The 11,961-nt window shown below is 25.6% G+C and overlaps 2 protein-coding genes across 3 annotated transcripts; both read right to left on the bottom strand.

Moving 5' to 3' along the window:
• Positions 1-124: 124 nt before the first annotated feature.
• LOC123263341 (3-hydroxyisobutyryl-CoA hydrolase, mitochondrial) lies at positions 125-4,347 on the bottom strand. Of its 2 annotated transcripts, none has more exons than XM_044726004.1 (6): positions 4,326-4,347; positions 3,605-3,698; positions 3,455-3,519; positions 3,130-3,371; positions 2,187-2,428; positions 125-712 (listed from the first exon to the last, which is right to left on the bottom strand). In XM_044726004.1, exons 2-6 carry the CDS (start codon positions 3,648-3,650, stop codon positions 174-176), a joined length of 1,134 nt encoding a protein of 377 aa, XP_044581939.1. In that variant the 5' UTR covers positions 3,651-3,698; positions 4,326-4,347; the 3' UTR covers positions 125-173. The 2 variants fall into 2 exon arrangements, with proteins under 2 accessions (XP_044581939.1, XP_044581938.1); XM_044726003.1 differs by lacking the exon at positions 4,326-4,347 and adding an exon at positions 3,768-3,808.
• Positions 4,348-6,006: 1,659 nt separating this feature from the next.
• LOC123262372 (protein lifeguard 3-like) lies at positions 6,007-11,137 on the bottom strand. Its single transcript, XM_044724537.1, has 7 exons — positions 10,684-11,137; positions 10,369-10,610; positions 10,057-10,110; positions 9,553-9,643; positions 9,352-9,477; positions 6,434-6,583; positions 6,007-6,356 (listed from the first exon to the last, which is right to left on the bottom strand). The coding sequence occupies exons 1-7, from the start codon at positions 10,849-10,851 to the stop codon at positions 6,201-6,203; spliced, it is 987 nt and encodes a 328-aa protein (XP_044580472.1). The 5' UTR covers positions 10,852-11,137; the 3' UTR covers positions 6,007-6,200.
• Between the last annotated feature and the right edge of the window lie 824 nt (positions 11,138-11,961).

The raw sequence follows: 11,961 nt of genomic DNA, 5'->3' as shown, positions 1-11,961 counted from the left end.
AAATGAAAGGTCTCAATGAGTATAACATCAGGATGAGCTTATATCTTTAAAAATGTCAATATTTCACAAGATAAAAGGTATTTTCTTAATTGTTTTTTTTTTTTTCTTAATAATATGGATCAAATTCGCATCTATCATTTTTTTTATTCAAATAAAAATATTAATAAAATAATTTATCGAAGTTCCAGCTCGTCTTTCAGAACAAGAGCTTTAAATTTGCTCTTAACATATTTATCAGTGACCTCTGCGAGGCTCGGAGGGTTCCACTTAGGATTGAGATCCTTGTCGACCAAGAGAGCGCGGACTCCTTCGTAAAAGTCGCTTGACCTATCACAAGCCCTCCAGACGAGCCTGAACTCCATTTTGAGGCACTCTTCGAAGCTCAGGTTCTTTCCACGGTCAAGAGCTTCTTTGGTGATCTTCAGAGAAGACGGTGACATTTTCTGCAGACTCTCCAGGACTATTTTTGACCACTCTGAGCTGTCTGCTTTGAGGTTGTCGATTATACCCTCGACAGTGTCAGCGGAGAAACACTGGTCTATCCGTGGCAAGAATTCGTCCAGGCTGAACTCAGTGTCTGCTGAAGATTCGAAACTTTCGAGCACTTTGTCAATGTCTTCTGCGTCTGACTCTAAGAGGACTTGTTCCAAGTCCTCAAGTTTTGATAATGGCACATAGTGAGTTGCTATTCCAGCGTGTTTTACGTCTTCACCTGGAATTAATTATTAATTTAGGGTAAAGGATTCAAATATTGCCCAGTTTAGATATACTAAACATTAATACATTACTTATTATTATTATTATTACTATTATTACTTATTATTATTATTATTATTATTATTATTATTATTATTATTATTATTATTATTATTATTATTATTATTGCAAATAAATAAAATTTTTCTTTATTAAATAATGAATTTTGTTAAATTGCACAGTATTTTCTTAACTATTGATGTTTTTAAAAATATTAGCTCATCCGGATCTTATACTCATCAAGAGCTTTCACTTGAGTACACACATGCATTTTTGATATATTTTTCATATATAAATATATGTAATATATATAAATATATGAAATATATGGAAAATTGATGTGGGTACTCAAATGAAAGGTCTTGGTAAGTGTAACACTAAGATGAGCTTATATCTTTAAAAATGTCAATAATTAAGAAATTCTATTGTATTTCACCAACATGATATTTTTAAAGATATAAGATCATCACGATGTTACACTTATCAAGAGCTTTCATTTGAGTACCCACAAGCATTTTTGATATATTTTTCATATAAATATAAATATATGAAAAACTGATGTGGGTACTCAAATGAAAGCTCTTGATGAGTGTAACATCAGCATGAGCTTATATCTTCACAAATATCAATAATTAAGAAACGACCTTGTATTTTGTCAACTACTGACATTTTTTAAGATATAAGATCATCCTGATGTTACACTTATCAAGAGCTTTCATTTGAGTACCCACATGCATTTTTATATATTTTTCATATATACATATATATATTATATATAAATACATGAAAAATTGATGTGGGTACTCAAATTAAAGGTCTCGATGAGTGTAATGTCGGGGTGAGCTTATATCTTTAAAAATGTCAATAGTTCACAAGATACAAGGTCATTTCTTAATTATTGACATTTTTAAAGATATAAGCTCATCCTGATGTTACACTTATCAAGAGATTTCATTTAAGTACCCACATGCATTTTTGATATATTTTTCAAATATACATATATATAATATATATAAATATATGAAAAATTGATGTGGGTACTCGAATGAAAGGTCTCGATGAATGTAATATCAGGGTAAGCTTATATCTTTAAAAATGTCAATAATTAAGAAATTATATGGTATTTTGCCAACTTATGATATTTTTCAAGATATTAGTTCATCCTGATGTTACACTTATCAAGAGCTTTCATTTGAGTACCCACATGCATTATTGATATATTTTTCATATTTACATATATAAAATATATGAAAAATTGATGTGGGTACTCAAATGAAAGGTCTCGATGAATGTAATGTCGGGGTGAGCTTATATCTTTAAAAATGTCAATAGTTCACAAGATACAAGGTCATTTCTTAATTATGTATCTAGAGATTCTAAATTCTTCTAATCTATTTGAATAATTATAATAAGATGTTTCAGGATTTTACCTTTGAGACGTTGTCCCGTGAGTCCGAGGTATAAACCGAGTTTTCCCTTTAAGCGTGGGAGGAAATAGGTACCACCAACATCAGGAAACAATCCGATAGCAGTTTCTGGCATCGCGAAAACTGTTGATTCTGTTGCGATCCGATATTTTCCGTGTACTGAGAGTCCTACACCACCGCCCATCGTTATTCCACTCATTATTGCAACATATGGCTTTTCATATGTTCCAATCAAATGGTTCAAACTGTAAATTTGTTATTTATTAAATTTAATAATTAATGAAGTAGTAATAAATAATTTTTAATTTCTTTTAATTTTCTTTTTCTCTTTCTTTAAGTAATTAAAAAATCAAATTTATTTTAGCAAACTTCTAGTAAATATTTATCTTTAAATAAAAGAGCAAAAATAATTCTTCAGACAGAATTTGTTTTTTAATAAAATTAAAATTTTTTAAAATGACTATTAAATTTATTAATGTTATATATTCATATGATTATAGCCAAAAAAAATTTTTTTTTTCGAAATTTCACTTGGAGAAATTATAAAAAAAACTATAATTGCAATTATTGAAGAAAAAGTGATTAAAAAAAAAATATTTATCATGAAATATAATCTTGTTTAATTTTTTAAGAAAAAAATCATTTAAGTTCTATTAAATATTTAAATAAAAATAAGATAGAGTATATTGGATTGTTTAAATAAGATTATTATAAAATTAAAAATAAATAGGATAATTTATTACGTAAATAATAACTAAGAAAAAATCAATTTTAAAAAAATAGCATTTATAATTTTTAAAAATTTCAATATTCTTTTGCCTTAATTTGTTTATTAAAAAAATTATTAAATATCTTCTAAATAAATTTTAATTATAATTGTTGATAAAAAAAAAAAATTTTTTTTAATTATAATTAATTTTTTAAAAAATAAAGAAAAAATTCTGACCTGTATTCAGCACGAAAAAAATCATGTCCAGTTTTGTGTCCTTCTGGCTCATTAAGAGCGACTGTTAAATACTTAACATCGCCTCCAGCACAGAAAGCCTTGCTTCCAGCACCTTTGACGATCACCAGGCTCTTATTGTCCTCCCATTTCTTTAATTTAGGGTAAATTTTTTTCACCATAGACAAATTCAGCGCATTTAGCTGCTTAGGACGATTAAGTACCACAATACCTTTGCCGTTGATCTTAACCAAGAAATTTACCAAATATTAATTTCTAAAATCTAATAAAATAATAATTTAACTTATTAAATATAAATATCAATTACCTCTTTGAATAAAACATCATCATTTATCATAGAAGTACAATATTTTTTCTTAATAATTTTCGACCCTTGAAAAAAAAATAAATTTTATTAAAAATTTATTATTAAATTTATTTATTAATTATAAATAAAAAAATTATATTTAATACATACCATAATTATTTGGCAGTAATGAAGGTTTTTTATTAGCATGTTTCATTGTTTGCTTAAACAATGTTCCTAAATAAGGAGTAATTAATTTTTGAAGCTAAAAAAATTAAATATTTATTAATTATTAATAAAATAATAAATAATATATTAAACCATAATTATTTACCATTTTGTCTTAATTATTTATAATAAAACTATCAAAAATATAAAATTATCTCAATAAATATATAAAAAAAATTCAGTAACAAGTTACAAAAAAATTAACAGCCTTGAATTTATAAATTTGTATCATATTTAATACATTCTTAATTCTTAATATATATAAAGACACACATGTTAGCAATAAGTGATTATATAAATTAGATATATATATATATACATATTTAAGTTGTTATCTTATTAGAGTTATTACAAAATCTAAAACTTTTTTTTTCACAAACTACATTATTTTACATATCACATTTTTGTAGAAAAAATAAAAATTTAACTAAAGAAAAAAAAAATAATTTTTTTTAATATAAAGCAGTGACGTATCTACGTCACGCAAAATATAAGACGTTATAAAATGAGCTTGTGTTGGGTATTGATTTAAATATTGTTATTATTATTTTGTGTGTATGTAATGCACCATGTGTTCTAACGCTCGCAATTTTAAATTTTATATTTTTATTATTAATAATTATGGTTTATTTAATATAATATTTTTTATTTTATCTTTACTTACTTTAGTACTGTTAGAATTTATTTTATATATATATAAATATAAATATATATATATATATATATATATATATATATATATATATATATATATATATATATATATATATATATATATATATATATATATATATATATATAAACATGTATATATATAAACATGTATATATATATATATATATATATATATATATATATATATATATATATATATATATATATATATAGTATTGGAGTATAGAAAGAGACAAAGAAAATAGAGAGGGAAAATAAAATATATCTACATATATAGAAATGTATTTATATATATATTTAGATATATATGTATATATGTATGTATATATATGTACATATATATTGAGGGTATATGACTAAAAATAAAAGCAACTAAAAATATTTTACCTCTGATGGATGAACTTTTTTTTTAAGAAAAAAAAAATTTTTTTTTCCCTAATTATTAAATAAAAAAAAAAAAATTTAATAAAATTAAAGAGAAATTCAATTTTTTTAGACTAATTTTTTTGTGCTAAAGTTTTTGAAAAAAAAAAAAAAATTGGGTAGAGAAAAAATTTAGTTTGATTTTTTAGTAACTTAAGAGATACAAAATCCAAATTTGAATGGTCTATTTTACCCCACTTTTTAAAAGTATCAATTTTGAGAATAATGTGACTAAAAATGAAAGCAAATAAAAATATTTTATCTTTGGTAAATGAATTTAAAAAAAAAAAATAGTGTTTTTTTTTCTTAATTGTAAAATAAAAAAATTATTTTAATAAATTTAAGAGAAATTCTTTTTTTTTTTTATGTAAGAGTTTTTGAAAAAGAAAATTAGATAGTAAAAAAATTTAGTTTGATTTTTAGTTACTTAAGTGATAAAAAATCCAAATTTGAGCGGTTCATTTTGCCCCACTTTTTAAAAATGTCAGCTTTGAGAATAATGTGACTAAAAATAAGAGCAAATATAAATATTTACCTTTAGTAAATGAAATTAAAAAAAAAGTTTTTTTTTTCTAATTGTAAAATAAAAAAAAAAAAAAATTTAATTAATTTAAGAGAAATTCTTTTTTTCTTTTTAATAATGTGATTTTTTGTGTAACTTTTTGAAAAAAAACAAAATTGAATGGTAAAAAAAATTTAGTTTAATTTTTTGGTAACTTACGTAATAAAAAAATTCAAATTTAAGTGGTCCATTTTGCCTTACTTTTTAAAAATATCAGCTTCGAAAATAAATTTGAAAATTTTTAAGGAAAAAAATTTAAAATAATATCCATCAATTTACTGCAAATAAATAAAAATAATTAAAAAAAAAACTTGAATAAAATAATTTTTTTTCTTAATAAATAAAAAATGGTAATATACCTGAATAATAGTGCCGATTTTTGGGTTATAATTTAAAAAAATAAAAAAAATATTTTTAAATTAAAGTAAATTTTTTTTTAAGGCAAAATCAATAGTAAAAAATTTTTTAAGTAGCAAAAAATTGTAGAAGTCAAATAAAAAATTGTGAAGAATTAAAAATTGCCCGTCCATTATTTCTTCTTCAAGAAAAATAATATTAATGGTTATTTTTTTTTTTTTTTTTGTTAATACCTATAATGAATAATATTAAACACCTGAAAATTTCCTGAAAGATTAACATAAATGACGCAGAGTTTGTGACCTCTAACAGTCACGAATACACACCGTAATCTTTAGTACTTTTATTAGTAAGAATAAAAAAGTTCTTCAGTGTATTGGTGGCGAATTTAAATAAGAAGGACGTACAAAGTACGTACGAAAAGACGATCGGATAACAAAACAATAAAAAAATTATAATGATAATTTTTTATGACTAATTATTAGGCGAGATGCAAGAAAAAATATATATTGTTATTAAAATTCAGTAACTTCTAGTGGATCCTCCAATAAGTAGCAATAAATAACGATACAGTCCGATAATATCAACGTAGAGTTGAGTTGTAGCGAAGATAATTTCGTCTGGAGATATTTGGATTTTTCTTCCGCCCATTATCGTCTGGACGTCAAAGTACAGATACTAGACAAAATAAATTTATTTTATTTAATTATTTAAAAGAATATTTATTTATTGATTATTTATTTTGTTATAATTACCAAAGAAAAAATTAAAGCACCAATAGCGCCGAAAATTGTGATAGCCACCGAAATTTTGGTGTACATTAACGTTACGGTTATTATAATTATCGACATTAATGCAACAACGCCTACAATACTCAGGAGCCCAGTCCACATTGTAAAGTCGAACTGTAATAGTAATTATCATTAAAAATTATCCATTGGTACGCGAAGAAATTAAGCAGAAAAATTTTTAATGTTTTAAAAAATTCCCCTTCGGGAAATTTTATTAAAAATCACGAATCATGTGAAGAAATATAAAATCCATTTATAATTTAATATTGAAAAAAAGTTATTTGTAGCTTACTATATTTAATAACGACTCGCTCTTTAAAGTTAATCTTCTCAAACAGTAAAAATTCCCATTTTAATTAATATGTATTTTATAAAATCATATCGAGTGACTTGTGATAAATAATATATTAAATAACAACTCTAACTACTTTAATTTAACAGTTTAAAATAGTTAGAATGGCTACTTAGATATGTATAGTTAAACTTTTGAAGGGAGAAGGGAGAGAAGGTCACAATCACCTGTTAAATTTAACAAAGTCAAACAGTAAAAATCTGACACTTTGAATATATATTTTTTACCAGTCAAAGCAAATCAATAATTATAGATTTGTTTTTATCGTTGCGTTTTAAATTTACTATTTTACCTTGCAAATGTTGACGTTGGTTACATAAAAATCTAAAAGTCTTCCTATAGTAGTTTTAGTAACCATTTTAAATATTTTTTCCATATCACACGATAATCTTTTACTTGCAAAATGATAAACATTAAAGTTGTAATTGTTAATTATTATACTTAAACTTTTTGGACATTTACATAGCTGTTATTACTGTTTTGAATGCTATTTTTTTCTATATAATTATTGAATTGTAGCATTCGAATAATAAATATCACAAATTAACTATTAAAATCACAATTTTACTGTTTGAAATAGTATTTACTATAAATTGATCACTATTTATTGTCTATATTATTAATGGAATAAGAAAAATTTTGTGTTTAGGATAGTCATATGACAAAATCGGTTTTTTTTAGAGAAATTTAGTGTCATTTTAAAGGTCTTGATTTGAATTTGTGCCTTTTCAAGGTTTCAAATCATTCTCACCAATAGTCAATTTATTCTGATAAGTATTTAGGCTGCATTCGAAAATACTCTATCTCTAGATACATATTTAAGAAATGACCTTGTATCTTGTGAACTATCGAAATTTTTAAAGATATAAGCCCATCCTGATGTTACACTCATCGAGACCTTTCATTTGAGTACCCACATCAATTTTTCATATATTTATATATTAAGCCAGTCCCATGGCTAAGCGGTATAATGCTTGTCATGCTTGCTTGGGACTGGTGAGGCGTGGGTTCGAATCCCGGTGTGAGCTGAAATTTAATTTTCAGTGAACATCGGTGCTCGTAACTCATGCCGGGCTGTACAGGTTTGGGTTTTCGATGGTTTCCCCAAGCCCTGTGCTACCGGTGGGGCACAGGCAAATGCGTGCAGTTTCCCCAAAGTCGGCCCATCGCCGCATTACTCTCCAGGCTGAAAAAGTATGTAATACCGCCAAACTTATTCTGCCAAACTTAATGTACCGATCAGCCTGGAGTCCCCTTCCGGTCTCGGCCGGACCCCCATCGAGACAGAAGTCTGAAAAGCGGAGTTAAAATAAAAAAATATATTTATATATTATATATATGTATATATGAAAAATATATCAAAAATGCATGTGGGTACTCAAATGAAAGCTCTTGATGAGTGTAACATCGGGATGAGCTTATATCTTTAAAAATATCACAAATTGGCAAAATACAATATAATTTATTAATTATTGACATTTTTAAAGATATAAGCTCACCCTGACATTACACTCATTGAGACCTTTAATTTGAGTACCCACATCAATTTTCCATATATTTATATAATATATATATATATATATATATATATATATATATATATATATATATATATATATATATATATATGAAAAATATTTCAAAAATGCCTGTGGGTACTCAAATGAAAGCTCTTGATGAGTGTAACATCGGGATGAGCTTATATCTTTAAAAATATCACAAATTGGCAAAATACCATATAATTTATTAATTATTGACAATTTTAAAGATATAAGCTTACCCTGATATTACACTCATCGAGACCTTTCATTCGAGTACCCACATCAATTTTTCATATATTTATATATATTATATATATGTATATTTGAAAAATATATCAAAAATGCATGTAGGTACTTAAATGAAAGCTCTTGATAAGTGTAACATCAGGATGAGCTTATATCTTTAAAAATGTCAATAATTAAGAAATGACCTTGTATCTTGTGAACTATTGACATTTTTAAAGATATAAGCTCACCCCGACGTTACACTCATCGAGACCTTTAATTTGAGTACCCACATCAATTTTTCATGTATTTATATATAATATATATATGTATATATGAAAAATATATAAAAATACATGTGGGTACTCAAATGAAAACTCTTGATAAGTGTAACATCGGGATGAGCTTATATCTTTAAAAACGTTAATATTTAAGAAAGTACAGTGCAATTTAACCAGTGCAAATTATTATTTAATAGAGCGAAATTTCATTTATTTATAGTTCACAAGTCACGGTAGTCACGTAGTGACTGCACAAAGTTACTAGTAGTTTATTACACAGAAAAAAAATTTATCCGGCTCAAGTAAATAAATATGAAAAATTTCTCAAGTAAATTTTACTTGATTCAATACAACTAAATTCTTCAAAATTATTTTCTTGGCCACCAATTTTTTTCTTTGATTCAATTATTTTTTCTGTGCAGTTAGTAAGCATTATCAATCTGGTTTCTTCAAAACTTGGTTTGAAGAAAAAAAAATACTTACTTTACAACAAATAGCTGCAAGTGCGACCATAAGTGTTACCGCAGCAGTTAAACCGACCGTTATCAACACCAACTCCACATTAAAGCGTATTGATATGTATGCAGCCAAGTGAGACTCTGCTAGTGTCTAAAAAAAAGTTTGATCCACTATATATTAATAATGGTTATTTATTTATAAAATTGTAAGAGAGTGATAATTAACTAAAAGCAGCAACAATGTTATCCCCCATCCGGATTGTCTTCTTCCGCAGTCTGTAATTGATATACTGCAGTACGAGCACAGAAAAATAGTCCTATAAAAAAAAATGTAATTTTTTTAATGATACTAAAATTTATAGACATTTTTTTATTTTTAATAAATAAATTAAATAATTAAATAAATTCAATGAAATAAATTTAATTAAATAAATTAAATAATTATAGCAAAAAAAAATTATTTAAAATAATTAAAGCTATAAAAAATATAATACCAAAATTAGCCGACGCTTTTAATTTTTTGATTTTTTTTTCTATAATTAAATTAGAACAAAAAAAAATCTTTTTAAAAACTGCATTTACAGTTTTTCAAGTTTTTTACAAATAAAATTTTTTTGTTTTAATTCTTTGAATTTATTTTTTCAAAAAAAAAATTTTTAATTTTTAGATGTTGGCTAACTTAATTTATGACTAAACAATTTATTTAAATAAAAAAAAAATTAATTCTTACATTGCTATGACCCATAAATACCAATACCGATTTATGAATTCGCGAGCTGGAGGGCTGAAATAAAATAAATATTAAAAAAAAATTAATAACTTACTAAATTATAGGAAGAAACTGAAGTTAGCAGACATCTAAAAATTTTTGAATTTTTGTATTAATTAAATTACATTTAAAAAGTTGTACTTATTTTTTTCCAAGTTTCTCACAAGTGAAATTTTTTTTAAAATTGCTTAAAATGAATTTTTCTAATAAAAAATTTCGAAAAATTTTTAAATGTCGGCTAACCTCATTTTCATAATTATAAGTTATGATTACTAAAACATAAAGAAAGATATATATAGCGCAGTGAATAAAAATTGTAGGAACAGTATAAAGAAAACTTTAGTTATAAAATTCCTCCTTAATTTAGAATTTTTAAATTCCGCAAAATAATCTTCGTCTGTTTGAGTTCCGCCCAAGTTCCTCCTTTGCTGCGCTAACCAAAATCGGTAAATTTCTTGGTTTTGACGCTCGCGTTCTATCACCATACTGTTGGTGACTGTGATTGTATGAGGACCCTATTAATTAAAACAACAATTTATTTTTAATTGATAAATATTTAGCAATAAATAAATAAATAAATAAATTTACACTTTGAATATTTTGGCCCCTAACCAAGTGCGGCAGTAATGGCGGGCCGCCAACAGCCACGGGAATGTGAGCGGTAGATGAATCCGGTAATACATTGTTTTGATCGAGAGACAATGTTGACGCGGGTATGTTTTGAAGATTATTTGTAAAGTATGACGGCTGTTGCATAGTAAGTGGTAATTATTATTTTTTTGTTATTTGTAATTGACAGGATATTGTGACATTTTAGGTTGGCGTTGAACGACTAGCGCGCATGCGCGATATTTTTAAGGCGCATTTATATGATCATGTAAAAATTGTAAATTAATGGAACAGTGACGTCACGAAACAAATTTTTTTTAGAAAAGAAAATTGTTTTTAAGAACATGTAGGACAGAGAATATTCAAATTTTGGATAAAATACTGAGACGCTTTTTGTCCAAGTAATTTTTGAACAAAAAATCATTAAACTTGGCAGGAGTATGTTAATAATAGTCCTTCATAAATTGATTCTTCTATTTTAAAATTTAATAATTAAAAAAAAATAACAAAATGATAATCAATAGGCAGAGTTCGCGCGTAAAACTGCCTTATCTCCGAACCCATCATATATTCAAGTAAATAAACTTTACTATAAAGAAATTACTCATAAACTTACAACCAATATAATCTTTAAGATTGATTTAATTTTTTGGTTAATCTTTACTTTAGTTTAGATTACTTATAAGACAGAATTATTAAAATGCAACTAGGTTTGAATAGAAAACTAATTATCAACAAAAAATTTCATTTACTATAGTAAATAAACTATAGTTTAATTTTTAACTTCCCGCTAAGAAAATCGAAGATTTTCAAAAATCGGGAAGTTATTGTTTTCACCCCGTTTTGCAAAAATCGAGTTTTCATCAGATCTCGACGTTTGAAGGTCACAGGAAGCTTCCCTGAATATCCCCGCGAGGTTGTCACGGTGTCTGTATGTGTGTGTGTGTGTGTGTGTGTGTGTGTGTGTGTGTGTGTGTGTGTGTGTGTGTGTGTGTGTGTGTGTGTGTGTGTGTGTGTGTGAAAGTATGTGAACCGCTTATAACTTTTGAACGGCTTGACCGATTTCATCGCGGTTGGTGCCATTCAAAAGGGCTTAACCAAACTTAGATTTTGAAAACTATTTGGACCGATTCAGATCAATAGATTTTGAGAAATCTTCAAAAACTGAAAAAAAAATTTTTTTCAAATGTGGTTTTTTTGGAATAACTTTTAAACGGCTTAAAGGTTCAATTCCAAAAACTAATCAGCTCTTAACCT

The sequence above is a fragment of the Cotesia glomerata genome, linkage group LG4 (genome assembly GCF_020080835.1).
Source record: "Cotesia glomerata isolate CgM1 linkage group LG4, MPM_Cglom_v2.3, whole genome shotgun sequence".
In the NCBI taxonomy this organism is placed as follows: Eukaryota; Metazoa; Arthropoda; class Insecta; order Hymenoptera; family Braconidae; genus Cotesia; species Cotesia glomerata.
The sequence above is the reverse complement of the archived record's forward strand: the minus strand, read 5'-3'. Positions and strand labels throughout refer to the sequence as shown.

Bases quoted from the DNA above. Each gene is read 5' to 3' on its own strand.
- LOC123263341 (XM_044726003.1), bottom strand. The intron at 3,372-3,454 runs GTAATTGATATT...TTCTTGGTTAAG, and splicing joins ATGATGTTTTATTCAAAGAG to ATCAACGGCAAAGGTATTGT. The intron at 713-2,186 runs GTAAAATCCTGA...AATTAATTCCAG, and splicing joins CACGGGACAACGTCTCAAAG to GTGAAGACGTAAAACACGCT.
- LOC123262372 (XM_044724537.1), bottom strand. From the start codon at position 10,851: ATGCAACAGCCGTCATACTTTACAAATAATCTTCAAAACATACCCGCG. The intron at 9,644-10,056 runs GTAAGAATTAAT...TTTTTTTTATAG, and splicing joins TATTTATGGGTCATAGCAAT to GACTATTTTTCTGTGCTCGT. The intron at 9,478-9,552 runs GTTAATTATCAC...ACTTTTTTTTAG, and splicing joins TAACATTGTTGCTGCTTTTA to ACACTAGCAGAGTCTCACTT.